This window comes from Acomys russatus, chromosome 16 (assembly GCF_903995435.1).
Source record: "Acomys russatus chromosome 16, mAcoRus1.1, whole genome shotgun sequence".
NCBI lineage: Eukaryota > Metazoa > Chordata > Mammalia > Rodentia > Muridae > Acomys > Acomys russatus.
The window spans coordinates 45,028,857-45,056,785 of NC_067152.1; the positions used below are offsets into that span (position 1 = coordinate 45,028,857).

Consider the following 27,929-nt stretch of genomic DNA (forward strand, 5'->3'; position numbering starts at 1 on the left):
CTCATAGGGTATCAAGTCTCTTCTTGGTGACCTGCTATCCTTCCTCTGAGTGCCACCAGGTCTCCCCCTCCAGGGGACATGGTCAAATGTGAGGCATCAGAGTACATGAGAAACTCATATCCCACTCTCCACTCAACTGTGGAGAATGTTCTGACCATTGGCTAGAGCTGGGTAGGGGTTTAAAGTTTACTGCCTGTATTGTCCTTGGCTGGTGCCTTAGTTTGAGCGGGACCCCTCTGCCTATCTGGGCCCAAATCTGCCTATCATAATGTTCTACTTGTAGGTTTCTAGGACCCTCTGGATCCTTCTACTTTGCTATTCTCCCATGCGTCTCTCATTTAGTCCTCTCCTTCTTTAAAGGACCCAATGAGTCTAGAGAGCTCGCCAACTCCGTCAGTGAAAACCTACTTCCAACAGGCTCACTCTCACAGGTCCTGTGGGGATGTGCCTTGGAACACCGTACTTCCCAAGCCCGGGTCAGTGTCAACAGGAGCCCAGGAGTGAGCTGGTGGAGCTCATGACTGCCCTCCGCCCATCCTCACATGACCCTCTTCCTTGTGACAGCTCTGGCCTGCCACCTCCTCTCCAGAGTTCTCTCTTCATGAGAAGTTCAGAGGAAGGGTCTTCACGGAGCCTGGTCACTGAGTGGCCTGTGAACACTGGGTGGCAATGACACCTACTCACTCTCTCTCTCTCGTGTTCTGGAGTCCAAGCTCAGGCTCCATCCAGAACCTGCCATGGGTCAGAGGTGTCTGCAGCAATTTCTGAACTCAAACTTGTATTTTTGTGTATTTGTTTTTGCTTTTGTTTTTTATTTTTTGGCTTTTTGAGACATGGTTTCTCTGTGTAGCCCTGGCTGTCCTGAGCTCACTTTGTAGACCAGGTTGGCCTCATACTCACAGAGATCCGCCTGCCTCTGCCTCCCAAGTGCTGGAATTAAAAGTGTGCGCCGCCACCTCCCAGCTTCTGAACTCAATCTTTTTACTGTTTCTTTTCCCTCTTGCTTTAGTCTTTTGTGCTCGGACTTTGAGTTTTGGAGCAGGTCATGTGGTCTGAAGTAATTTCACAGTCCTTCCTGCCTGGCCCCAGCCCACTACAGCCTGTGGAGAAAGAGCCAGTGTGACAGCTCATCAGCCAGGTTGGGAGACACCAGGCCCCAGCCAGCTACAAGGAGGCTCTGCAGAAGCAAGTCTGGACGCTTCTGGTGAGTGGCTTGCTGGAGCCATGCTCCCGGCATGCTTCATTGGCTGTTCCTCTTGATGCTGTGAAGAAACAGGTGGTTTGGGTTCATGGTTTGGGGATCAGCCCATCGCCGTGTGAAAGATGGGACAGCAGGACAGCGTGACAGAAAGGGCGCAGAGAGTTGCATGCTGCTCTTCCGTTGCCTTCCCCCTTACCTTCAGTCTGGGATCTCAGCCCACAGCCACGGTGCCACCCACACCCTGGGCGAGTCTTCACTCCTCAGGTGGACCTGTCTGAAGACACCTGTTTACAGACATGCGTGGAGTTTTGTTTTTGTTTGTTTGTTTGTTTTCTTTTTTTTTTTCTCAGAGTTTTGTTTTTTAAGGTGATTCTCAATGCAGTCCAGTTGACGGTCAAGATTAGCTGTCCTGGATGGAGTGAGTACTGTTCATGGGGACAGGACGCTCCAGCCATCCTTTTCTGTTTGTAGTATGCCACAAAGGTTGGCTTGCTATGGTTTTTGGGCATCTTCAGAGCATAGACCTCTTCATGGAATTCTCAACGCCAACCGGCCCAGCCTGTTAGGCCAAGGGAAAAGAGTCAAACCGTGATGATCTGTGCACCTGACACTGCGCCTGCCTGTACTCAGAGACGCACCAGGATGCCACAGGGCTGTGTGGATGGGGAAGCAGAGTGGCCCGGTGATCATCCACAGGAGCCTCTCGGGAGCAGCTGCTTTTATGTTTTGTTGTTTTTCGAGACAGGGTCTCTCTGTGTAGCCTTGGCTGTCCTGGACTCACTTTGTAGACCAGGCTGGTCTTGAACTCACAGCGATCCACCTGCCTCTGCCTCCCAAGGGCTGGGATTAAAGGTGTGCGCCACCATGCCTGGCCTGGAGCTTTAAGCGAACGACTCTGTGCAACTTGATCGTCCACAGAGGCAGGAGCCAGCTATGACAGACACTGTAGCAATCATTATTAAATGACCAAAGATTGGGGAGCTATGTACTGGGGTGCCCTATCCAGCCCCCTGGTTGGTCTGAAGAGCAGTGATTTTGTTTCTCTGTTTGACAAGGCCCAGGGGGTGCATCCGCCTTGACTTTTATGCAGCCACCTTGAGCCTCTCTCTGACTCCTGACAGGCAAATTCAGTCCTGGGCAGGTGCTCTTCCCCAGCCCTGTTCCTCGCTTGACCCTTTCTGCCTGTAGAACAGCAGCCTTGTTACCAGCTGCCAGACACCCCCCAAGCTTACTCCAGAACACTCTCTCCAGTGTGTGTGTGTGTGTGTGTGTGTGTGTGTGTGTGTGTGTTCCTGAGGATGGACCCTACACCCAGCACCTCAGCAATGCCAGGTACATACTGTAAAATACTGTAGCACTGAGCTATGCTCCCAGCCCCTGACTGATTTTTAGTATCCTCTTTAATTAATGAAGTCCCTGGTCCATGAACGGCAATTGGCAAATGTGGTCTCACCAGGTGAAGCCTACTGCCTGCCTGAGGAGGTGAGGAGTCGGGAGTGAGCCTAGTGTTGACGCAGGGCGTTCCTCTCAGTCTAAGTTGGACGCTGTTTCTATACAGAGGCGTGGGGCCAAGAGGGCTGGAGCAGAAACCTCCCTGACCTCGGAAGCCCAAGCCCAGTCTTTGATCACACCTGTCGTGCCCTCCAGAGTCCAAGCATGGCAGAGCTGTGCCGCATGGATTCCACGTTGACGGCTCTGGATGAGGAGATGCTTTGGGATATGCTGGAGAGTCACCGCTGCAAGATCGTGCAGAGCATCTGCCCCAGTCGTCTCACTCCCTACCTGCGCCAGGCCAAGGTGCTGGGCAAGCTGGATGAGGAGGAAGTCCTCCACAGCCCCCGGTTCACCAACAGCGCCATGAGAGTCGGTGAGTCCGGAGCCATTAGTCTTTCCCTGAGTCACCTGGGTTACAGCTGGGATCCTCCTGCCCGGCAGCTCTACAAGGCTTGGACTATAGCCGTGGCAGGCGATGGGCTTCAACGGCAAGGGTGGCTATGCCTATCATCCCAAAGCTCCAAGTGACTGAGGCAGGAGGGTTGCCACAAGTTCAAAGCCAGTCTGGACTACAGTGTGAGACCCTATCAAAAAATGGGGGAGGGAATGTAGCTCTTTCGGTAGAAATCTCTGCAGCAGCTGGGTGTGGCACACACCTTTAATCCCAGCACTGGAGGCAGAGGCAGGCAGATCTCTGTGAGGTTGAGGCTAGCCTGGTCTACCAAGTGAGTCCAGGACAGCTAGGATTATAAGAGAAACCCTGTCTCGAAAAACCAATAATAGTAATGATGATGATGATGATGATGATGTAAAAAATAATAAGAGAGGAGCTAGAGAGATAGCTCAAAGGTTAAGAGCACTGACTGCTCTTCCAGAGGTCCTGAGTTCAATTCCCAGCAACCACATGGTGGCCCGCAATCATGTATAATGAGATCTGGTGCCCTCTTCTGGCTTGCAGGTGTACATGCAGGTAGAGCACTATACACATAATAATAAATAAATAAATCTTTAAAAAATAATAAGAGAAACCTTTGCAGCATACACACAACACTGAACTAAATCCCCAGTACCACATATACCAGGCATGATAGGGTCCACCTGTAACCCAGGCACCATCGCGGGGTGTGTCTGTAACCCCAGAACCTGCAGGGTGGAAACAGGGAGATCAGAAGTCTCAGGTCATCTTCAGCTCTGACTCTGAAGTTCTAGGCAGCCCGGGTTTTTGAGGTTCTGTGTCAAAACACACACACACACACACACATGCACTCGTACATGCACGCACGTGCACACGCGCGCACACACACACACACACACACACGTACCAGAGAGAGAGAGAGCGAGAGAGAGAGCGAGAGAGGGCGCACTCAGCATTGTAAGACTGTGTCTGCACATGTCCCTTTGTACCCAGCTCATAGAGAGCATTTTCTTGCCCCTGGCAGGGGTCCAGCTAATACGGATCTTGCCTCTTAAGTTGATGATGCCTGAATAAAGGTAGTGTGTACAGAGCCTGCAACAACAGTGAGGGTGCACCTCGCTGCCAAGGATCCCAAAGAACTCCAACCCTCAGGAGTACATGGGTGTCCACACCCCTTGGCGGCTCAGGTGCTCTCTCTCTCTCTCTCTCTCTCTCTCTCTCTCTCTCTCTCTCTCTCTCTCAAGGACACTTGCTGGATCTACTGAAGGCCCGAGGGAAGAATGGGGCCGTGGCCTTTCTGGAAAGCCTGAAGTTCCACAACCCCGACGTCTACACCCTGGTCACTGGGCTGCAGGCCGACATTGACTTCAGCACCTTCAGCGGTGAGAGCTGGTCAGCACGCTGCACTGCAGCACTCACTCCGCGCAATGGTCTTTGGCCCTGGGCCTGGCAGTCTCCCAGTTCACTGCAGTGGGAGACGGTAGGCAAGAAGCCCCTGGACCTTGGGTGCTTCAGGGCCCATCTTCAGTGACCCTGCACCCTGAGGAGACCCTGGGGGGCCGGCCATGCATTCCAGAAGCTGTCCTCCATACTGCTTAAGAGGAGGCCTAGTGCCTCTCGTCCCCGAGGTGGAGTGGGACAGTGAAGCTAAGACTTCCGCAGGCGAGCATAGCCGTGCAATATAGGCTGAGTCTGCGTGGTGGGGCACACGGTCATGCTCAGGAGCTGACAGACTCTGGCCTTTCTCGGGGAGTTGTTCAAGGATTCGGATGTTAAAAGAACAGGGCTCTTAGGGAACTGAAAACAGCAGCTATTAAGCCACTTGTTATGGTTTGGTGCGACAGAGGCACATCCTCTCCAGCAGACCTGTGCCTCTGCTGTGCTTCCCTTGCTAGCTCTGAGTCGTCCAATGAGCTATAAGGAAAGCTGGATGAGAATGGTAGAGTCAGGCAGGAAAGCCTAGGAGGGCAGTCCACATCATGACAAACATGTGGAGTCCCCCCAAAGCGGGAAGCTTTTTTTTTTTAGATTTTATTTTATTTTATCCCCCCAAAGCAGGAAGCTTTTTTTTTTTTTTTAGATTTTATTTTATTTTATTGTTTTTTTAAAAAAAGATTTACTTATTATTATGTGTACAGTGTTCTGCCTGCATGTACACCTGCAGGCCAGAAGAGGGCATCAGATAATATTTGTAGATGGTTGTGAGCCACCATGTGGTTGCTGGGAATTGAACTCAGGACCTTTGGAAGAGCAGGCGGCGCTTTTAACCACTGAGCCGTCTCTCCAGCCCCCTTAGATTTTATTTATTTATTTTTATGTATATGAGTGTTCTATCTGCGTGTACGTTGCACGCCGGAAGAGGGCTTTAGAGGGTATAGATGGTTGTGAGCCGCCCTGTGGTTGCTGGGAATTGAACTCAGGACCTCGGGAAGAACAGTGGGTGCTCTTAACCGCTGAGCCATCTCTCCAGCCCAGGAGGCTTTTAAGGAGACCAACAGAGTGGGCTTGTAGGCTCGCAAGGGTCTGATCATGGGGTACAAGACCCTGGGGACTGAGTACGGGAGGGCAAGTGACGGAGAGCGATCGCCCACGTGCAGGTCTCATGGAGACGTCCAAGCTGACGGAGTGTCTGGCCGGCGCCATCGGCAGCCTGCAGGAGGAGCTGGCCCAGGAGAAGGCGCAGAAAGAGGCATTGCTTCGGAGGTGCCAGCAGCTGAAGGAGCACCTGGGTGCGGCCGAGTCCCGCGCAGAGGGTCTGCGCCAGGTGGAGGCCGACCACAGCCGCATGAAGCGCGAGGTCAGCGCCTACTTCCATGAGGTCCTGAAGCTGAAGGACGAGATGCTCAACCTGTCGTTGCACTACAGCAACGCGCTCCGGGAGAAGGAGCTGGCCGCCACGCGCTGCCACAGCCTGCAGGAGGAGGTACCGCACCGAGGAGCCCGACAGCCAGGGGTGGAGGGGGAATCCAGCAGAACGCCTCTCTCTTGGCCTCATCCAGGGAGCCCCGTCCACTGTCTGCAGACCTCCTGGGTTTGCCTCACGTGTGCCAGACCAACATAAGGGGGCGCGGGTCTTGGAGATCTGTTTCCCTAGGGCCTCTGGGCAAAAGAAGGGGGGCAGCTTGATCTAGCTGGACGGTTTTGGGGTTCAGGACCCTGAACACACACAGACCCCTGGACCCTGCAGGTTACCACAGGAAGCTCTGCTTGCCTGAAAAACCCAGGTCCTGTGGCTCTCAGCATCCCTAGCCCTCACTGGCTTGACCTTGTTGGTTTGTTGCTGTTACTTCAACTAAAAAAAAAAAAAAAAAGATTTATTTATTTTATGTATATGAGTGCTCTGTCCGCATGTATACCTGCAGACCAGAAGAGGGCATCAGATCACATTATAGATGGTTGTGAGCCACCATGTGGTTGCTGGGAATTGAACTCAGGACCTCTGGAAGAGCAGTCAGTACTCTTAACCGTTGAGCCATCTCTCCAGTCCCTCCCCCCCCCCCCCACCGTCCCCCGTCCCTGCCCCGTTAATTCATCTTTATGAGTCCACATTCTCTCTGTAGGAGGGACTAGCAGAATACAAGAGGGCAGTGAAAAGGGGACCCCTGGTGGCCATCAGTCTAACTGTAGAGATGGGAGCTGGTTCCAGGCCTCCTTGGTCTGCTCAATGGGACCCAAGGCACTAGCTTAAGCATTGGATCTCATCCATAGCAAAATAAAGCTAACAAGCCTTTGCCTGATAAGATGGCTCAGTGGCTGTATTAGTTACATTTCTGTTGCTGCAATAAAACAACATGGCCAGAGCTGGGCCTGGTGGCCCACACCTTTAATCCCAGCACTCGGGAGGCAGGGGCAGGCAGATCTCTGTGAGTTCGAGGCCAGCCTGGTCTTCAAAGCAAGTCCAGGGCAGTCAGGGCTACACAGAGACATCCTTTCTTGAAAAACCCAAACTAACCAACCAAACAACATGACCAAAAAAAACATAGAAGGAGGAGCTTGTCTGGGCTTATGGTCCAGAGGGAGTGATGGTAGCACACGGGCATGGTGGCCAGAGCAGGAAGTAGACAGATCGTAGCCTGGAGTACAAAGAGGAAACTGACAGTGGGGCAAGCCTCCCCATAGTGACACCCCTCCTCCAGCAAGCCCTGCACCTCCTAACTTCCCCCAAATAGCACAGCCAACTGGGGACCAAGTGTTCAAACAATGGAGACAAAGGGGACACTTACCATTCAAACCATCACAGTGGTCAAGAGTGCACCCTGTTTTTCCAGAGGACCCATGTTCAGGTCCCAGAACCCACACTGGGCAGCTTAATCATAACTCCAGCTCCAGGGGGATCTGACACCTTGGGCCCCTGCAGGCAACCGCACTCTCACGCACATGCCCACACACAGATACAGACATATATGTAATTTAAAATAAATACTTTTAAATGCCCCGTCTTCCCACAAGGGCGTGGGAGGTTGCCCAGGAGGTAAACCCATGTGTGGTGCCTTTGAAGCTCAGGGCTGAGTCAACATCAGAAGCGGGGATGGGCAAGCTGCATCCCACCAACGCTTAACGGAGAGACCGTCCCCACAGAGAGACCCTCCTCCCGCTTTCTCCCACATAGCTGTACCTGCTGAAGCAGGAGCTACAACGGGCAAGCCTTGTGTCTTCGTGTGGATGGGAATCTCGCGAGAGGTCCCTGAAGATGGCCAGTGACCTGGAGTCTGAGGGAGAGGAACTGAACCGCCTTAAGGAGGAGAATGAAAAGCTCCGTTCAATGACCTTCAGCCTGGTAGGTCTTGGACCCTCAGGAGGCCAGGCGTCCCTGCTGATCTGGAGAGGCCGTGTCCTTAGTGTTGGTGGGAGCCTATGACTGTGAGACTGCTCACAGATGGTTTAGCTTAAGTGAGGGCACACCAACCCCTCCTGTACATCCCAGGTGGTACACGCCTTTAATTCCAGCACTCCATTCCAGCCCAGAGGCAGTTGGATCTCTGTGAGTTTGAGGCCAGCCTGGTCTACAAATAGCCAAGGCTATTACACAGAGAAACCTTGTTTCAAAGACCCCAAACCAAACCAAACAAACATGCAAAAACCAAAAACCAAAACCGTGTCTCTATATTAGCTCATCCTATGGGAAATGTACTTTGTCCACATTATTCGGCAATAGAAAAGTCCACGTGCGAGGCTGCGGTCTGCCGCGCGTGGTGGTGCATGCCTGTACTCCCAGCGTGAGAGCCGGAGGCAGCGATACCGTAGCTAAGATAAAATAAAAGGCTGCATGAGCCATGGGGATCTGGAAAAACAAATCTGGCCTGCCTGCGAGACTTTCTGCACCCTGGTATCCATGATGCGGGGAAAGCCCAGGAGCTAGGGAGCACCACGAAGCCCTGGAATTCTGAAAACACTCTACTTCTTCCCTTTAGTTCCTTCCTTCTTCCTTCCTTCCTTCCTTCCTTCCTTCCTTTTTCAAGACAGGGTTTCTCTGTGTAGCCCTGGCTGTCCATGAACTCACTCTGTAGACCAGGCTGGCTTCAAACTCAGACATCCACCTGCCTCTGCCTCTCAAGCACTATGATTGAAGGCATGCACCACTGCGCAGCTCCTTTTGATTTCTTTTAACTAAAAAAATTCACCGGGGAATGGTACTGGAGAGATGGCTCAGCATTTAAGAGCACTTGCTGCTTACAGTTGACCCAAGTTCACTTCCCAGCACCCACATGGCAACGGGAACTCCAGTTCAAGGTGTTCTAGTGCTCCCTTCTGGCCTCTGCAGGCATTGCGTGCACATGGCACCTATGTATCCACACAGGCGAACACTCATGCATATAATCTCTTTTATAAATTCCTTCAAGCTCTGCTGGTGGAGCCGTTGAAGAAGAAAGGCTAAATGATCCTAACAAGGAGTTGGAAGAATTGTCTCTTCAGGGGTCCTGTCTCCTCGACCAGTTAAACCCAAAATGCCTATCTTCTCACTTACGACTGGCTTGGGTGGGTGCTTGGGTGGGTGTGCGTGCATGTGTGCGTGTTTCTGGCCACTGATGCAAGGGCCTTGCACATGCTATGCACTCTCACTCCAAAATGCATCCATATTCCTCATTTAATTTTTTTTTTTTTTTTGAGTCAGTGTCCAACTAGCCTAAATTAGCCTTGAACTCAAGCCTAGGCTTGCCTCAGACCAGCAGCCCATAGTAAGGAAGCCACACCATCTAACCTACACACAGCCTTGGGCTTTCCTGCGCTGTGTCCTTGGGACTGTTTCCCCACTGGCTCTGCGGAGGTTGGCTAACTTCGGTCTGCACCAGGTGGAGAAGGACATTCTGGAACAGAGCCTGGATGAGGCCCGGGAGAGCAAGCAAGAGCTGGTGGACCGCATCCACTCTCTGCGGGAGCGCGCGGTGGCCGCGGAGAGGCAACAGAAGCAGGTGACACCACCGCAGCGCCCTTCCTCGGAGGCGTGACCCTCCGTCTCGGGCGAGCTCATTTGTGGGACAGACAGACAGACTCATTCAATTATCAACAGGCTTTGACTTTGCTTATGTTACCCGATAGCCCGACCTCATCGTCAGGCAAGCAATGGAGGAGCGTAGGCCATGTCAAAGGCATAGAGACCATGAGAGCCCAGGCTTTAGACAAAGGAAGAAGAAGAGGGGAAGGCAACAGTGGCAGGGGTGGGGTGGGTGGGGAAGCAAAAGTGGCATAGGGGTGGGGGGGAAGGCAACAGTGGCAGGGGTGGGTGGGGAAGCAAAAGTGGCACGGGGGTGGGGGGAAGGCAACAGTGGCAGGGGTGGAGGGGGAAGCAAAAGTGGCGCAGGGGTGGGGGGGAAGGCAACAGTGGCAGGGGTGGGGTGGGGGGGAAGCAAAAGTGGCACGGGGGGGGGGGGGAGGCAACAGTGACGGGGACAATCACTTGCATATTTAGAGCCATTAAACAGCGTGCGCTTCTATGCATGTGTCTGCACAGTTGCTGAGTAAATCCGCATGCTTGGCTCGGTGGCTCTGTAGACAGACCTCTAAACCTGTTCCAGCAGGAAGAATATGAATTAGCCTCACTCCCCCACCAAGCCACATCTCCCTTTCCCTTGTCTCCCCCTCCCCCCCCCGCCCACCTTCCCACCTTCCCACCTAAGCGCTCAGAGCCAATGAACACCATGGGCGTGTCCCCACTGTACAGTACTGGGAAGAGAAAGAACAGACCCTACTCCAGTTCCGGAAGACCCAGGTGGACTGTGAGCTGTACAGAGAAAAGATGACCACGCTGCAGGGCCAGGTGGCCGAGCTGCAGAAGGAGCGTGACCAGGTACCCTAAGCGTTGGGGACAGACCTGCGGGGTGGGGGTGGGGGGAGGTGTAGGTGTGTGCCCTTGCAGGCACCGAGCAGGACTGTCCCCTGCTGGTGTGTGGGTGAGACAACGGGCTGCTGGTTCAGGGGATGGGATTCAAACTTCGGGGTTTGTTTCCTTGGTTCATGAGAGGTTCCTTTGCTCTCCTGCAATGCATGGCCCCAGGCTTTCTGCCATTCTCCTCACCTTTGCTCCTGACCCAAGATGTAGATTACCCACCCCAGTTGATTAAAACATAGTAAGTCTGCACACTCAGTGTGAGCCCTGGTTAGTGCTCTCTGTATGAGTTAGTGTGTACCTTTATACGTTCATGGTAAGTACACACAGCGTGGTGTAGGGGGTGCCTGTTGCAGCTCAGAGGCCTGGTTCATTGTTCCTCCAGCTGTAACCACCCCTAACTGCTCCCACCTGTCTCTTCTGTCTTGGCCGCAGGCATACACAGCAAGGGACAGGGCCCAGATGGAGATTTCTCAGCGCCTGGTGGAGAAGGATGCCCTCCGCAGGAGAGTGTTTGAGCTCACGGAGCAGGTCTGCGAGCTGCGAACCCAGCTGCGCAAGCTGCAGGCAGAGCCCCCAGGAGGAGTGAGTGCTCATCCCAAGAGTGGGGGGGGGGGCTGGGTAACGGGCTGCATGGGTGACAGTGATGCTAAGCTGGAGAGACGGGGACAGAGCCCACACAGTCCTCCACAGAGATGTCTGCCCCTTGTCAACATGGAGCTGTGAAGCCCTGAGCACATAGGACAGGGCCAGCTTACTTCTGCATCTCTTCATGTTGCTTGGAGAGAAGATTCTGGAATGAGTAAATCTGTGTCATAGCATAAGAGGCTGTCCATATGTCCTCTTTGTTTTTTTGTTTTTGTTTTTGTTTTGGTTTGGGTTTTTTTTTTGGTTTTTGGTTTTTTGAGACAGGGTTTCTCTGTGTAGCTTTGACTGTCCTGGACTCCCTTTGTAGACCAGGCTGGCCTCGAACTCAGGTCGATCCACCTGCCTCTGCCTCCCGAATGCTGGGATTAAAGGTGTGCGCCACCACGCCCGGCAATATGTCCTCTTTGTATATAGATGGTTTTCCCAAAGAAAAAAATCCAGGAGCTGAGTGGCACAGGTGCTGTGGCGAGGGACCTGTGTGCTCCCAAGCTGTGAGTGTCACAAGGCCTGTTTGGTCCCATGGGCAGCAAGAGACTGATTAAGCACCTATGGTCCAGGTGGGAGGCACTGTCAGAGACTCTCCCTCGTCCTATCTCTTCCTGTGTATATGACCCACCCCCTCCTGAGTGTGTGAGTGTACACGTGCACATACGTGTGGTCTCGTGCCGTACTCACACTGGGCAAGTATTCTGCTACTAAGCAGTATATATCCCCGGCCCTCCCCCAACCTTTTAAGAAGCTTTTTTCATTTTTGGAATGGGCTCACTAAGTTACCTAGTCTAGCCTTGAACTTGTAACTCTGCTTCCTCTATCTCCTGAGGGGCTGAGTGCACAGGTTGGCCCAGCTTATGTACACACACACATGGGTACATGCATACACTAGCAAGATGACTCAAGTCGGGGCACTTGCTACCAAGTCTGACAGCCGGAGTTCAACCCCATGAACCCCATAGTAGAGGGAGAAAGCCAACTCCTGCAGGGTGTCCTCTGACCTCCACGGGCATGTCATGGCATGTGCATTGTGCACACATGCATACACATAAAGTAAATATAATTTACACATGCTATTTGAAAATATGTGTGAACATATACCTATTTTATGCATCGTGTATATGTGTCCACACACAGAAGGAAGGGGGGGAAAAAAAAGACTGGAAGAACAGATACCAAAATACGAACGGCATATGTGTAATTTATTTTACTTTATTTTTTGGTTATGCGTGTGTGCCTGAGCATATGGACATGCACCATGTACACACAGGAGCCTGTGGAGGCCAGAGCAGGGCATCACAACCCCTGGAACTGGAGTTAGAGGTGGTTGTGAGCTGCTGTGTGGGTTCTGGGAACAGAACCTGGGTCCTCTGCCAAGAGCAGCCAATGCTCTTAACCACTGAGCCGTCTATCCAAACTGTAACTGCTCACTCTGAGTTTGGGATGGTGGCCAATTTTATTTTCTTCCCTTTTCTGATCTGTTCTTCACCCACCCTCATCTTCTTTATGTAAATATATACATATATGTATATATACACGCATTACACAATGTACTGTTCTTGAAACTAGCAAATGGCAGCACACAACATAGGAAGACTGAACTACACTTTTCTCAAGCCGTGTGGATGTCATCTCCCTGGTGGGTAACTACTGGGAGCATAGCGACACCAGCATTTCACGCAGGAGCTGAGACAGGAACCTGTCCATGTCGGGTGGGTGGGTGGGGGCAGTATTCAGGGGAAAGTTCCTGGAGCTGAGGAGCCATCTGGCCTCTTTGCAAGCCCAAGCAGGAAGGTGGAGCCCGGGAACTCTGCCTTCGGGGCAAGCAGAGGCTTGTACGGATGCATGCTGTGTGCCCACCAGATGACGGCAACTGCAGCCTCCTCAGCTCCACCGAGGTACGTGCTCCCGCCCTTGTTCCCCCTCCCCCTCCTTCTGCCCCTCCCCCACTCTCTGCCCTCTGCCCTCTGGTGGATTCAGCCCAACACATCATCTTGGCTAAGGTGTCTCCAGGAACCTTATTGCCATAGAGAACTGATACCATTTCAAACAGGAAACCCACTCCCTTAGGGTTCTGGGAGCTGGAAACTGAAAATCAAGGTGCCAAAGGGACCACAGGCCTGGTGGCTTTAGGGGAGGGCCTTTTCTATCCCTCCAGCACTGCTTTCCCAACAGTGCTTGTCTCTCCAACCTCCACATCCACCGTCATGTGGAGTCCTTCAGATTTCCTTCCAGTGGCACGCTCTCTCTCTCTCTCTCTCATTTTATTTTGTTTTTCATTTTTTTGTGTTTTTGGTTTTTCGAGACAGGGTTTCTCTGTGTAGCTTTGGCTGTCCTGGACTCACTTTGTAGACCAGGCTGGCCTCGAACTCACAGAGATCCACCTGCCTCTGCCTCCCGAGTGCTGGGATTAAAAGCGTGCGCTACCACGCCTGGCCTTGTATTGGTTCTCAACCTTCCTAATGCTGAGACCCTTTAATACAGTTCCTTACATTGTGGCTACTCCCCCAAATTCTCTTCATTGCTACCTTATAACTTTAATTTGAGACTGTTATGAATTACATTTTTTGGAGATAGAGGTTTTCCCAAGGGACTGCAACCCACAGGTTGAGAACCACTGATTTAGAAGGTATATCAGAGGCCGGGCCTTGTGGCACAAGCCTTTAATCCCAGCACTCAGGAGGCAGAGGCAGGAGGATCTCTGTGAGTTCGAGGCCAGCCTGGTCCACAAAGCGAGTCCAGGACAGCCAAGGCTACACAGAGAAACCCTGTCTCAAAAAACCAAAACTAATCAACCAAACAAAAACAGAAGGTATATCAGGCAGTTTCCCTGAGATTATCAACTTACATGGAAAATGTTTGTGTTCTCAGGTCAGAGGTTTCAGTTACAGTGGCTCAAACCCATCATTTCAGGCCTGTGGTGAGGCAGAACCTCCCAGCACAGCAGTTAGGAAAGCAGACAGACAGACAGACAGAGATGGACAGAACCTGACTTAACTCCTGCAGGGGACACTCCCAACAACCTAACTAACTTCTTTCCATAAGTCTCCTCTTAAAGTTTCAATTATCCAAGAGCACCAAAGCTGGCAGACAAGCCTTAAACTCATAGTCTTTAGGGGACATCTAAAAATCCAAACTACAACAGAAAGAGTCCAAGGGATTTTCACCCCATTTTGACCCAGTCTGACTCCTCAGCTTTGTTTCGTGCCTTCAAGTCAGGTCACACTCAGAAGTTGTGGTGGGACCTGACTCTCAGGAGACAAGGGTCCACCCTGCTCAGTGCTCCCTGGGATGTGTTTTCTTCAGGGTTGTGGCCGGGATGGGAAGGAACTTCGGGGCGCAGTACTAACTTCTGGTTTGCCTCCTCATGCATACACACCCACTCTTTAATACCTGAGGAATGGGATCAGCTGCCCTGTCAAGCTCTCCTGTATACTTCAGGATGAGGCCATCTCTGCTCCAGCTTCCTCCCACAGTGCGGGCTCTGTTGTTCACGAGGCCGCGCCCTCCAGCGCTGGGTTCCTCTGTCACTCCCTCCAGGAAACCTGCCACACCCTGGCATGGTGCTTTCCCCTGTGATCAGTTCCCCCATCCCAGGGATAGTGCCTGTCCTCTGTACCAACAAAGGTCCAGATCTCTAGAGCTGCTGTACAGAGTCCCACTGAGTGGACTGAGGTCGTCTTGGTGCCTGCTCAGACCTGGGTCCGCTCTGAGCCTTCAGCTTCTCCCCTCCCAAACCCCTGGGACTCGCCGCTTTATATGCAAAATGCCAAACACCTAACCTAGGCTGTGTATACAGCAGGCACTCTACAAGCATGACTGCTGAATGCCACTCTTCCCCTGCTTTCCTTTTCTGCGCTGTCCCCTTCTGTCCACCCGCCACCAGTCCCGCCTGTGGTGGGACCTGAGTTCCACCTCCAGCCGTGAGCAGATGGACAGCTTCCGGTCCAGCAGCCCCATGCCTCCCAGCCAGCAGTCGCTGTACAAGCGGGTGGCAGAGGACTTCCTGGAGGACCCCCAGTCTCTAAGGTAGGACATGGGGCAGGCTTGGGGGCCAGCTTTCGAGGGATGCTAGCTAGATGAAGAACTGCCTGGGCTTTGGGCACAGCGGCTTGGGGAGGTGCAGGGAGCTCGGTGGCCTCAGCTGCAGTGGGCCATGCTTCCTGGCTGTCAGCTAACTTCCTGTGCTCGGTGACAGCTTTCCAGAGGGCCTCGAGGTGCACGTCCAAGGGGCTACGGGGGACGACGCAGACACAGACCTGGAGTATGAGATGTTGGATGGAGCAGGTGAGCGAGCTTGTCCCACACAGGGGTCTCTGGACGTGATCGCCAAGGCTCCCACAGACCAGCTGAGCTGTTCGCTGTTGTCTTTTTAATTTTCACATAGAGGTCAAGAGGGTTGTATTCATGGCCACACAAGGCTCAGCATGTGTGTTCACAGGCATGCATGTTCTCCTCTCTGCCTCCCGGTGAACAGACACCCAGGAAGCAGCAGGGGCTGGTGCTCAGTTGCTTCGGGCACATCTGCATCTGAGGGAGCATCCCTTCTCCAGGCCACTGGCCCCCAAAGGCTCTCTCAGCTCACTTTATTTCCTTACATTTGTGATTGAACTGGTCCCTTGCCCTGCCGTCCACGAGCCCTTCACTGATTAGCACATTCTCACGTTCCACCTCACACCTGGGGCCACACTGGTGCTCACAAAGGTGTTTGGCTCCTGTCCAGAATTCACCCCACAGCCACCAGAGGGGGAGAGTGCCCTGCGTTGTTCAACACAGTGGACCAAGTGACCAGAAATCCAAACCCTCCAAGCCCTCACTGACTTCTACCTCAGGTTCGCACACTATTTTTGGATCAAATCCAAGCTCATTGGAAGTGTTTCCCCAGTTTAATTTGGCTTTTAAGACAATCACATGTTTTGTTTTCCTTATGATCTGGGCTAAGGCCATCTGTGGGTGGCACTTATTAGATCTCCACTAGATCTTGAGATATTGGTGCCCCTGGCCCAAGGTCACAGAATATAAATTAAAATGCTATATCTGGGGCTGGGAAATGACTCAGTGGGTAAAGAGGTTGCTGTGTATGCAGGAAGGCCTGGTCACCAGACTCCATGCAAAAGCTGGACACGGCAGCAGGGGTCTCCATAAGCCCAGGACTGGGGGTCGAGAGGGGCAGACACCTGGGGTTCTCCGGCCATCTAGGTTAGCTAAAACGAAGAGCTCTGGGTCCAGTGAGAGACCCTCCTCACGCGACCAACGGAGAGGGATAGAGGGAGGAGACAACTGATGCTGACTTTAGGCAAGTGTGGGGACACACACACACACTCACACATGTGTGTGTGCGCGCGCGCACACACACACACACACACCACACACAGAGGCACAGAGAGAGAGAGAGAGAGAGACAGAGACAGAGACGACAGAGACAGAGAGAAGGGAGCACTCTGGATGTGGAGACACATGTAATTCCAGAACTTGAGAGGATTGAGAATTCAAGGGTTACATAGTGAAACCATTTCAAATTAATTAATTGTTAAGATGCTCGAGCTAGGGCTTGGGGAGTCCTGAGGTGCAACTAAGAGGAGGATTCACAGGGCTAACAGCCAGTGGGGTGATGGTCAGTGCCAAGGCGCAGGCCAGGGCTGTGCCAGATTTGAGACTCCCTTTTTAAAGATTTATTTTATTTTATGTGTATGGGTGTTTTGCCTGCATGTATGTCTGTGCACTGCACATGTGCCTGGGGCCCACAGAGGCCAGAAAAGGGTGTCAGTCCCCTGGAGCTGGAGTTCCAGGCAGCTGCGAGCTGTGTGCGGGTGCAGGGTGTCAGTCCCCTGGAGCTGGAGTTCCAGGCAGCTGCGAGCTGTGTGCGGGTGCAGGGTGTCAGTCCCCTGGAGCTGGAGTTCCAGGCAGCTGCGAGCTGTGTGCGGGTGCTGGCGATTGAATTCTGCTCATACCAATTGAGCCATCTCTCCAAACCTTTTGATTTGATCCCTAATTAAATCCAGAGATCTAGATGTTAGAAGTTTCCTCATCCTTAAGATGGGGTTCAGGTATTGCAGAATGATGCATGCAGCCCTCACCACGGATGAGATCAAAGAGCCAAGCACCAAGGAGGAGGGGCCGCAGCAGGGGACCGAGCTAGGCCTGCTGGTACCCGAGGAGGAGGGCTGAGGCTGCAGCAGGGCGGCTGCTGCACTTAGGCTCTGGCTGCTGTGCACCCGTTCCTTTCCAGACCTCTCCCAGGCAGAGGACAGCCTGCATGAGTCTTCACAGAGCCTGAATGCCTCAGAAAGGTAAGCTGCAGGCTGGGGACACCCTCTTGACCAGATAGCCAAAGCCTGGACTTGGCAGAGCAGAGTGTGACTGTACCCGCTCACTGTGGGTGGTCACAGCATTTCCAAGAGGACAGGCCAGAGCAGAGAGAGTTCTAGCATCTGGGGCTTTCCTCACCTCTGTGCTCAGGTTGTGCCTGTCTGCCCACAGCAGCGTCCCCGTGAGGCGGAGGCCAGCCCGCAAGATCCTAAGCCAGGTCACAGTGCTGGCATTCCAAGGGGACGCATTGCTGGAGCAGATCGGTGTCATAGGTGGGAACGTCACTGGTATCTTCATTCACCGTGTCACCCCTGGCTCCGCAGCCGATGAGATGGCCTTGCGCCCTGGCACCCAGATCATCATGGTGAGCAACATAGAGAGGCTGTGCCTGCCTGTGCCAAGGTTCCTGGCCAGGGGAGGGGTTGGCACGAGGGGCTCAGGTCTGTTCTGGATGAGGGTCATGGAAGGGAAACACAGCCCCCGCACGGAAACTCAGAGAAGGCCACCGGTGGCGGCAGGTCTGACCTTGGTGCTGTTCTGGAGGTGAAGGGGGGTCGGCAGTTGTACCTCTCAGACAGGTGATCAGCACCAAGCCTCAACACAGCCCTGACCCGGTTTGATAAGGCCATTCTATTGCGGGTAGAGCTTTGGCTGTGTTTCTTTTTACTATGAGGATCTTATTGTCACTTTGCATGTGCACAGATAAAAACATACATGACCTAAATTCACCTTTCTAACTACTGAGTTTTATTGCAAAATGTCCAAATCTGGATAGAGCATGAAATATATATATATATATATATATATATATATATATATATAATCATAAATTATTCTTATTAAGTGAATACATGCATGAGGAGGATGATTTAGAAGTGGCCTAACAGCATATTGTCTTCAACTATGCATGTGTGTTTGTACATGCATGTATGTGTGTACGGTGTGTGTGTGTGAGAGTGTACCTGCACAAATGTACAGCACACACGTGGGGGTCAAAGGGCAATTGCGGTAGTTGTGTTCTTGTCCTCCACCTTGTTTTGAGGCAGGCCCTCTCTGTTGTGTGGTGGCGCCTGCACTTCGAGGGCAAAGGCAGGCAGCTCTCTGTGAGTCACAGGCCAGCCTGGTCTGCGTGTCACAGGGCACACATGAGGGTACAGGACAGCTAGTTGGTATTGGCCTACCCTTCTGCGTGTGGATCCCAGGTTCACTCTTTGGTGAAGAGCCAAGCTCCCTCCTTCTCCTTTGTTTGTTTGTTGTTTTGTTTTTTCAAGACAGGGTCTCACTCTGTAGCCCTAGCTACTATGGAACTCACTCTGGAGACCAGGCTGTCCTCAAACTCACAGAGATCCACCTGCCTCTGTCTCCAAGTGCTGGAATTAAAGGTGTGCACTGGGCTGGAGAGGTGGCTCAGCGGTTAAGAGCACTGACTGCTCTTCCAGAGGTCCTGAGTTCAATTCCCAGCAACCACAACCACATGGTGGCTCACGACCATCTGTAATGTGATCTGATGCCCTCTACTGGTCTGCAGGTGTACATGCAGGCAGAAAACTGTATACATAATAATAAATAAATAAATCTTAAAAAAAAAAAAAAAGGTGTGTGCCACTACACTTGGCTCTTCTATCTTAATTCTGCTTCTCACAGCGCACACTCCAGCCTCTCTAGTGAGTGAGTGTCTGAGCTTCTGGGTCACCCCCCTTCCCCTACCTCATAGCTCCACGTAAGAGTGAGAGTGCTGAGAGTGCACCATGCAGCTTTTCACGTGGGTTCTGAGGGCTGACTCAGGCTTTTGTAACACATGTCTTCCCCCTCCGAGCTGGGACCCCTCAAAGCAGAATTGTCCATCTTCAAGCCTTTTTTAAAAAATTTATTTATTTATTTAATATATGTGAATGCTCTATCTGGATGTTCACCTGCACGCCAGAAGAGGGCATAACATCACATTATAGATGGTTGTGAGCCACCATGTGGTTGCTGGGAATTGAACTCAGGACCTCAGGAAGAACAGCCAGTGTTCTTAACTGTTGAGTCATCTCTCCAGCACCCCGCCCCCCAACTTCAAACCTTCTAAATGATTTTTTCCACATTAAATGATTTTTTTCCACATTAAATTTTTTTTTTTTTAATCAGCCAGGCACAGTGGTGCACACCTGTAATCCCAGCACCCTGGAAGGCAGAGGCAGACAGATCTCTGTATGTTCAAGGCCAGCCTGGTCTATAAAGTGAATCCAAGACAGCCAAAGGTACACAGAGAAACCCTATATCAAAAAAAAAATTTTTTTTTAATTATGTGTAAGCCGGGTATGGTAGGGCATGCCTTTAATCCCAGCACTTGGGAGGCAGAGGCAGAGGCAGGCAGATCGCTGTGAGTTCGAGGCCAGCCTGGTCTACAAAGTGAGTCTAGGACAGCCAGGCTACACAGAGAAACCCTGTCTTGAAAAAACAAAACAACAACAACAACAAAAACCTATAAGTAGGGACTGGACAGGTGACTCAGTGTTTAAAAGCACTGCCTGCCCTTCCAAAAAAAGTAGAGTTCAGTTCCCAGCTCCCACATAGAGGCTCACAACTTCCTGTAATTCCAGTTCCAGGCCATTTAATGCCCTCTTCTGACCTCTATGGGCATCAGGCACACACATGATACATACACATACATGCCAGCAAAACACCCTTACACATAATTTATTTTTCAAGACAGGGTTTCTCTGTGTAGCCCTGGCTGTCCTAGACTCACTTTGTAGACCAGGCTGGCCTCAAACTCACAGCGATCTGCCTGCCTCTGCCTCCTGAGTGCTGGGATTAAAGGCGCACACCACCACGTCTGGCCCCTACTTGTAGTTTTAATTATGTGTACGTTTGTGGGAGGGATATGTGCCCATGACTGCAGGTGCCTGCAGACACCAGAATTGGACAGCTGATCGACCCCTTGAGTGGGTGAGCATCAGTGATACCATTCAACAGGACGGTGGGGCGCCCAAACATACAGGACCCTGATCTAGAATGATCCAGAATGTTCTGGAGCCCCTCGAGGTCCCTGTTTGAGACAGGGAAGTGGCTATGACAAAGAGGCTATCCTCTTTGTGGAGGCATTAAGGTGGGTTGATGGGCAGCTCCTCAGGCCAGGGGTGTGTATGGTGCACGTGGGTGCAGTTGATATCCTAACAACACTGTCCCCACACACGGCTTGTGACAAGGGCCATGAGAAGCCAAGATGGGTGAGTGGGTGGCTGAGGAAGGCCAAGGGGTCCTCTGCAGGCTCCCACTCCACCCCGTCTCAGCTGCCATACCATCTTGGTGAGAAGTCCTCCTCCACCCTGTGCCCTCAGGTGGACTATAAGCCGACTGAGCCATCATTGAGGGCCACTCTGGAGAACACAACACTGGAACAGGCTGTAGGCCTTCTCGGGAGGGTGAATGGTTCCTGCTACCTGTCTGTGAAGATCAACACTGAAGGTACCTGCACCACTCCCACACCTGCTCGACTCTCCGTTCCCCTCCTGTGACCCTGTTGCACCCCAGAACCCAGGCCTCCCAAGACCAAGGCAGTTCATCCAGGCTCTCCCTGAATCCCCCAGGATCCAAAGAACTGGAAACTTCCCTCCTTCCCACTGGGCCTAGCACCATAGTGGCTTCCGTGACGTTTCCTTCTACTTTCACATTCTGGAACCTTCCTTGTAAGTTCAGGGGTCCAGGACCGTCAGCTCCCGCTGTCTTTTTTAATCAGGTTATAAGAGCCTAATCCGTGACCTTGATGCCAAAGTGGTGACCTCTGGGGACTCGTTCTACATTCGAGTCAACCTGGCCATGCAGCGGAGGCAAGAGGGAGAGCTGCACGCGCGCTGCAATGACATCCTGCATGTCACCGACACCATGTTCCAAGGCCGCGGCTGCTGGCATGCCCACCACGTGAACCCCTACACCATGAAAGACATGGAGCCTGGCACCATCCCCAACTATTCACAGTGAGTAGCAGGAGTCCCAGGGAGAACATCTGCTATCACACCTCCAATGTGAAGGTTCCTCCTGCCCGGGAGGAAGCAGAGACCTTGCAGAATCTTCCCTGCCCGATAGCAGAGCGCCTGCCCAAGGAAAGTGAGGAAGAAAAGGTTTGCTTCTAAGCATGGGGGTCTCCTGGTGGTAGACACTTCTTTGTTATAGACCTGGTTTCTCATTAGTCCCCATTGGGACCAGTGTGGGACAATTAAATTAGCATGTTCCGGCCTGGGCTGAGGCTTGGGAGATATTTTCAAGGCCCAGAAAGCAGGGCTCCTGCCCCAGCCTAGGTGTCCTTGGCCTTGGAGCCGCTGCATCCAGCTGTCAGCTGCCAGCTGTCTTTCTCCACCTGCTCAGGGCTCAGCAGCAGCTCTTGGCCTTCCTCCAGGGCATGACTCAACGGTGCACACTTCCCCGCAAGGTGAGGCTCTCGCCCCAGGGTACAGTCCCCGTGGGGTGGGCTGGAAGTGGGATACTGTAGAATCCCGCGTAGGGAGTGTGAACCACAGGACTGAGCAGGGCAATCTGGACCCTGCGTACCCCATCAAGGCCCGTGCGTGGAACGGGCCACGTGAACACGCCTGGCCTCACTCTCAAAGCTGCTCCTGCTCTTCCTCACTCTCCCTGTCACCGACTTCCTTCCCTGTTGGTATTTCCTCTGAGGTCAGGCATCTTGTTTTCTTGGGAAACAGAGCATCTTTCACTTTGAGCACCCATCTGTCCCTGAGCAAGGTGCTAGGACATTCCTGCCTGGAGCATGCTAAGTTGGGAGGGGCCTGCTCTTCTCTCTGCCTTTTCCACCGGACTCCTCCCTGCAGAGCCCCCCCCTTGCCCGAGGCCCCTCCCCTGCCTTCCACGCCCTGGTGTGGGGCCTGGGGAGCCTGGCTGCTCCATGGCACAGCCTGATTGCTCACAGGCTGTTCCAGACCTGCTTATGTGGCAGGGTGCCAAAGCTGGGAGGGGGTGCCAGGCTCCAAACCCGGTGTTGATGGCTGAGCCCCGTCTCTTTCCTGTCACCCTGCTCCTCCTGTGACAGCCTTCTGGAGGACCACAGAAGTTAGTACGAATTGTCAGTGTGGACAAGGCCAGTGTCACCCCTCTGTCGCCATTCTCGGACCAAGGCCAGCTGGATTCCTGTAGGGAGGAAGGTGAGGCCTGGCTAATGGCACAGCAACCATGTGGGCATTTGGAGGGGGATCACTTCTGGGCAGTGCCATCAAGGCGGTGTCCCTCACTCAAGCCGGGGGCTGTTATCATTTGTGTACTTATTTATTTGTGTAGGTGCTTTGCCTGCATATATGTATGTATGTGTACCATGTGCGTGCAGAGCCTCTGGGGGCCGGAAAAGGGCATCAGACCCCTTGGGACTTGAGTTACCATATGGGTAATTGGGATTGAACCCAGGTTTCTTTGGAAGAGCAACCAGTGCTGCAACAGCTAAACCATCTCTCCAACATCCACACCCCCACTACCCCCCAGGCCAGGCTTTTTTTGTTTGTTTGTTTTTTGTTTTGTTTTGTTTTTTGTTTTGTTTTTTCAAGACAGGGTCTCTCTGTGTGGCTGTCCTGGACTGACTTTGTAGACTAGGTTGGCCTCGAACTCACAGAGATCTGCCTGCCTCTGCCTCCCTAGTGCTGGGATTAAAGGCATGCACTGCCATGCCTGGCAGGCCAGGCTTTTTTATGGATCGTGATAAATGTCTACATGCCTTCTGGACAGCAAACAAGCAGCACATTTGATGCCCTTTAGATGGCCATGCCCCGCTCTTGAGACCTGACCCAGTGCAATATGCAGAAGCTGCTCATACATAGTGCGTGCAGAGTCCGCCTGGAACAGCGCAAACTGCCAAACGCCCAGTGTCACAGAAGGGAAGGTCACTAGGTGACCAGTGTACGTGCATGCTCATGCTAGAGGTCTGACCGGTTGGGCCCCGCAGGTAAACTGCAGAGTGACGCTGATCAGGAGTGATTCTGGTAGAAGACAAATCACTCAGTTTCTTTAAGAAAGTTGGAGTGTGCATGATGTAAGGTGGATACTCAGGCTGGAGAGGACGGGTCTGTTCACGAGGACACCCAAATTAGACAGGTCACAACCATCTGAATCCCAGTGTCACAGGATCCAATGGTATCATCTGGCCTCTGCAAGCACTGCTGCACACACACACACACGCACACACACACACACACACACGCACACACACACACACGCAAACCACTCAGACACAAAATAAAAATAAATCTGTTAGAAAATAAGATAGATGTTGAAGACAGGAAGAAGATAAATGAGCCAGGAGAGGAGCAAAGGGTCCAGGAGGGAGGAGGCTGGGAACCTAGGGGCACGGTTGGGAACCTGAAGGGCGGGGCTGGGAACCTGAGGGGCGGGGTTGGGAACCTGAGGGGCGGGGTTGGGAACCTGAGGGGCGGGGTTGGGAACCTGAGGGGCGCGGCTGAGTCCATGGGAAAGGAGGCTGAAGATGATGAGTGAGAAGAGGCTGGGGGCCCCTACACATCCTTCCTTCGGGAGGAGGGACCAGGCTTCTCGTCCCAGAGGCTCACCGTGAAGAGCTGGGCGCTCTGTAGCAGCTGTGCGGGCATGCGCAGTTAGCAGCGTGGAAGCTGAGACTGTTCTCCTGTATCAGTCAGTCTCCAGGCAGGGACAGAGGTGGGAGGTACTCATAGCCTCTGTCCTCCGCAGGTGGCTCCAGCGCCTGCTTCTGGGCAGAGAGCTGTTTCACCCTGGCACCATACACCCTGGTGCACCCCCACAGGCCTGCCAGGCCCCGGCCTGTGCTCTTCGTGCCCAGAGTGGTTGGAAAGATCCTGAGCAAAAAGCTATGTCTCCTCCAAGGATTCAAGCGGTGTCCGGCAGGTGCGTGTTCCTCGGTCACATGGCCAGGGGCTGTCTGATGTGGGACACCGGTCAGTAGGTGACCGTACGTTCAGGGATATGGTAACAGAGGGCCGCAAACTGGGAACACCAAAAGGTGACAACAATTGGATTGTCTCACCGTTCCCTGGACGTCAGGCCTCTGGGCCTTAGCAGAGCTCTGCTCTCTGGGTGCTGCAGGTGTGGGTCCTTCCTGGCTCTTCAGCTCCTTAGGGATGCGGGATGTCCCCATTCTTACCTTGGCTTTGGTCACTGCTGCTCTTTTTCCTTCTACATGTCTTTGTCTATACATAGACGTCATAACCCAACATTGTTTCACACAAAGGCCCTGTTTCCAAAGAAAGCCCATCCTGGGTCCTGATGGCATTAGTGGGGTAGGTCACTATTCCCCCTTCAACACTGTCACTGTGGAGACACTTAGCCGGGTAGCATGGCTGGAGGGTTCTATCAATTTGCTGCTTCGTGGAAGTGCTTTCTAGTCCCCAGGCCCATGGGTCATCCTGGTGATTGACAGGGGTGGGTCACCCTGTGGTGACTGACAGGGGTGGGCCACCCTGTGGGGTCCATCCTGCTCTCTGCTTTCAAAAGAGAGAAGGAAGCAGGCACCACCAGTGAGGCTCCTCCACTGAGCACCTCCCTGGGCTAGCTTCAATGGGAATGTGGGAGAAACATTGTCCCAGGAGCCCGCAAGATCCTCTAGAAACAGTCACCCGGGGGCAGTTAGGGCAGACCAGTGGGACAAAGCTACAGACTGTAGGCTCTGCACTTGCCATGGAGGGAGGGAGCTACCGTAGAGATGAAGGGCTGGCTGACAGGGGGTGGGGGTGTCTCTCCAGAACCCAGGGTTCCCAGCAATGCTGCAGGGACAGCGGGGGAGGGAAGTCCTGAGATGTGTACAATTGGGGTGTCTCGACAGACACAGGCTAAGAGGATCAAGCTGGAACCATGAGGGGCCTGCTCAGGACGGCTACCGAGTGGGATCTCCACCTCAGCACCCCAACGTCTGTGGCTGTAGCTCTCTATTGTGTAGCTGTCCTGAGCACTTAAGGATGTTTGACAGTACCACTCACACACATACACAATAGAGAAAAGTGCCCGAAACACTGCCCAGTATCCCCCGGGGGCCAGGACCATGCTGGGTGGGAAAAGGTGATTTAAGAGACTAGTGGATTCCTCAGGGTTAGTGGTTCGATCCCCCTATAAGTCTGGAGCACAGGAAGTGCTGTGGAACACTGTCCATCTGTCTACTGCTGGCTTATCTATGGGTCTACCCTCCATCTGCCCTTCCCCCAGAGTCCACACATGCTGTGCTCACGGTTCATGGCCGGGGTGGTGTGCCGCAGACTTCTGGTTGGAGGTGGTGTAGATTTCTATGTGACCGCTGTGGGGGGCATCTCCTGAATGTGATGGGAGACCTCCAACGTGGGGCGCTCAGCAGGGCTCCCTCAGGATCCTGGTAAATAAATAACCACCTCATCTTATGTCACCACCAGAGTACCTGAGCCAGGAGGAGTATGTCATGTGGAGCGAGAGAGGGGGCATCATCCAGGAGGCGGAGGCCATCGGTGACCACCACTGGGTCACCCGGCATGCTGTGGAGTCTCTCATGAATACGGTAAGGGAAGGGTTCAGAGGCCACTCGGGGTGGGGGGCAGCTCCTGCCCAGACTTGGGGAGTCACTTGTGGGCCCTACATAACCAGCTTCATGCTCTGTAGGAGGGACACAGAAAGACCCAGCCTGTTTCCACCATTGGGGAACTGTGTGTTGATGCGAGACCACCTTGAGGTGGTCCTTTGGACCTCAGTTCCCTTAACTTGGGATGTTTAATAGATGTTAATAAATGAAATAAGTGGAGACATTAAGACTGTCCCATTTTACAGCTCTCAGTGAACTGTTAAGTTTCATACTTCCACAAGGAGCAGGAAAGACACCCCCTCCCCCCACCATCCCCCCACCCCCTCCACAGAAGGCTAGCACTGATTTTTTTTTTTTTAAGATTTATTATATACACAGTGTCCTGCCTGCGTGTACACCTGCATACCAGAAGAGGGCACCAGATCTCACTATAGATGGTTGTGAGCCACCATGTGGTTGCTGGGAATTGAACTCAAGACCTTTGGAAGAGCAGCCAGTGCTCTTAACCTCTGAGCCATCTCTCCACCCCGCCCCACCCCCGTCGTCTTATTCTTATGGTTTGCACTCCATGCAAAGTCTACCCCAATGCCAAAGGATTGCAATTCCAGATTTCCCCCAGGGACAAATCAAATGCCTATCACCCTGTAAGTCAAACGGCTATCCCCCTGAGAGACCTACGGCAGGCGCCCTGTGCTCGTCAAGCTCGCCTCTATCCAGGTCTCTTCTGAACAGCCCTGCTGCCCAGGGCTCCTCTCACTTCCTCCCAGACCCGAGGCCCATGAGCTTAACACGCTTCTCTATGCCCTCCTGAAGAGCACCCACGCCCTGCTGGATGTCCGGCTGGACAGCGTCCCCGTCCTGCACAGAATGGACATTTTCCCCATCATCATTCATGTCTCCGTCAATGAGAAGGCGGCAAAGAAGCTCAGGTAGTTGCTTGGTGAAGGCTGGGCAGTGGGGCTGGGCAGCAGGGTCTAAACAGGTGTCTGAGCTATGGAAAAGCTTGTGGGACACACTAGAGCTCTTTCTGTTCCAGTCCCTGTCATGTCCCTACAACCTCAGGCCAGAGGTCCAGCTTGCCCTCCCTCAGGAGAGAACCTGTCCCCTCCACAGGTAGACTAAAGCGCCACATTAGGCCCATGAAGCCAAATCCCACCCCACCTGGCTGGGACAAACACCCTGCTGCCCTTATCCTCTGGGAAGCATGACTTGCACTGCACACCACAGCAGTGGATGCCACCTGCAGCCAGGGTCCAGCTTCTGTGGGAGCTTCCCTGGACAGAACACCCACGCTTGTGCACAAGGGTGCAGGCTGAGTCCTGTACGGACTCCGGACGCCTACAGTGCTCTCTACCAGACGCCAATGGTGTGCTTTCCTGGCTACCTTGCTGTCCTCAGGCTCAACACCTCTGCTTTGCAGGAAAGGCCTGCAGCGGCTTGGCGCCACTGAGGAGCAGTTCCTGGAGGCGGCCCGGCAGGAGGAGGGGGAACTGGACAGAGTGCCATGTCTGTACAGCAGCCTGGCCCCCGACGGCTGGAGCGATGTGGACGGCCTGCTCAGCTGTGTGCGCCTGGCCATTGCCGATGAACAGAAGAAGGTGGTGTGGACGGAGCACAGCCCCTGCTGAAGCCCGGACCTGGCTTAGGACGGTGGGGACCTCCCTGTGCCTGTTAAGGCTGTCAGCAAACAACCCTGCCTCCTCTCTGATAGGGGCCTGACCTCACATGCTCACCAGCAATCACGGTGTAAATGAAGCTACCTTCACACAGCACGACCTGGGCTTATGGAGGACCGGTCAACACTCTGCTACGCCGGGGTCCTTCCTGAGACCTGCCCAGGCCAGCGCCCCAACCTCCTGTGATAATAGGAATAGCTTCATGGGGGCTGTCCCCTCCTTTTACATTTCCAGTACCAACGGAACCTTGCCAGCTCACTGGAGCTGTCCTCCCTGCCAGGGCAGGGGCACAGACTCTGGGCACCATGGGCACAGCTGACCTACCTGTTTCAGCTGCTAAGAGCCAAGTGCTGCCA

The 27,929-nt window shown here is 53.2% G+C and overlaps 1 protein-coding gene across 1 annotated transcript; it reads left to right on the forward strand.

Annotated features, from left to right (window-relative positions):
- Window positions 1-2,857: 2,857 nt before the first annotated feature.
- Window positions 2,858-27,871, forward strand: Card14 (caspase recruitment domain family member 14). Its single transcript, XM_051159176.1, has 20 exons — window positions 2,858-3,068; window positions 4,355-4,492; window positions 5,708-6,033; window positions 7,720-7,887; window positions 9,401-9,520; window positions 10,270-10,395; window positions 10,870-11,019; window positions 12,855-12,971; window positions 14,960-15,102; window positions 15,272-15,360; window positions 17,303-17,363; window positions 17,554-17,746; window positions 20,709-20,835; window positions 21,107-21,344; window positions 21,733-21,796; window positions 22,412-22,523; window positions 24,070-24,243; window positions 25,755-25,876; window positions 26,711-26,826; window positions 27,318-27,871. Exons 1-20 carry the CDS (start codon window positions 2,858-2,860, stop codon window positions 27,523-27,525), a joined length of 3,003 nt encoding a protein of 1,000 aa, XP_051015133.1. The 3' UTR covers window positions 27,526-27,871.
- Window positions 27,872-27,929: the final 58 nt, after the last annotated feature.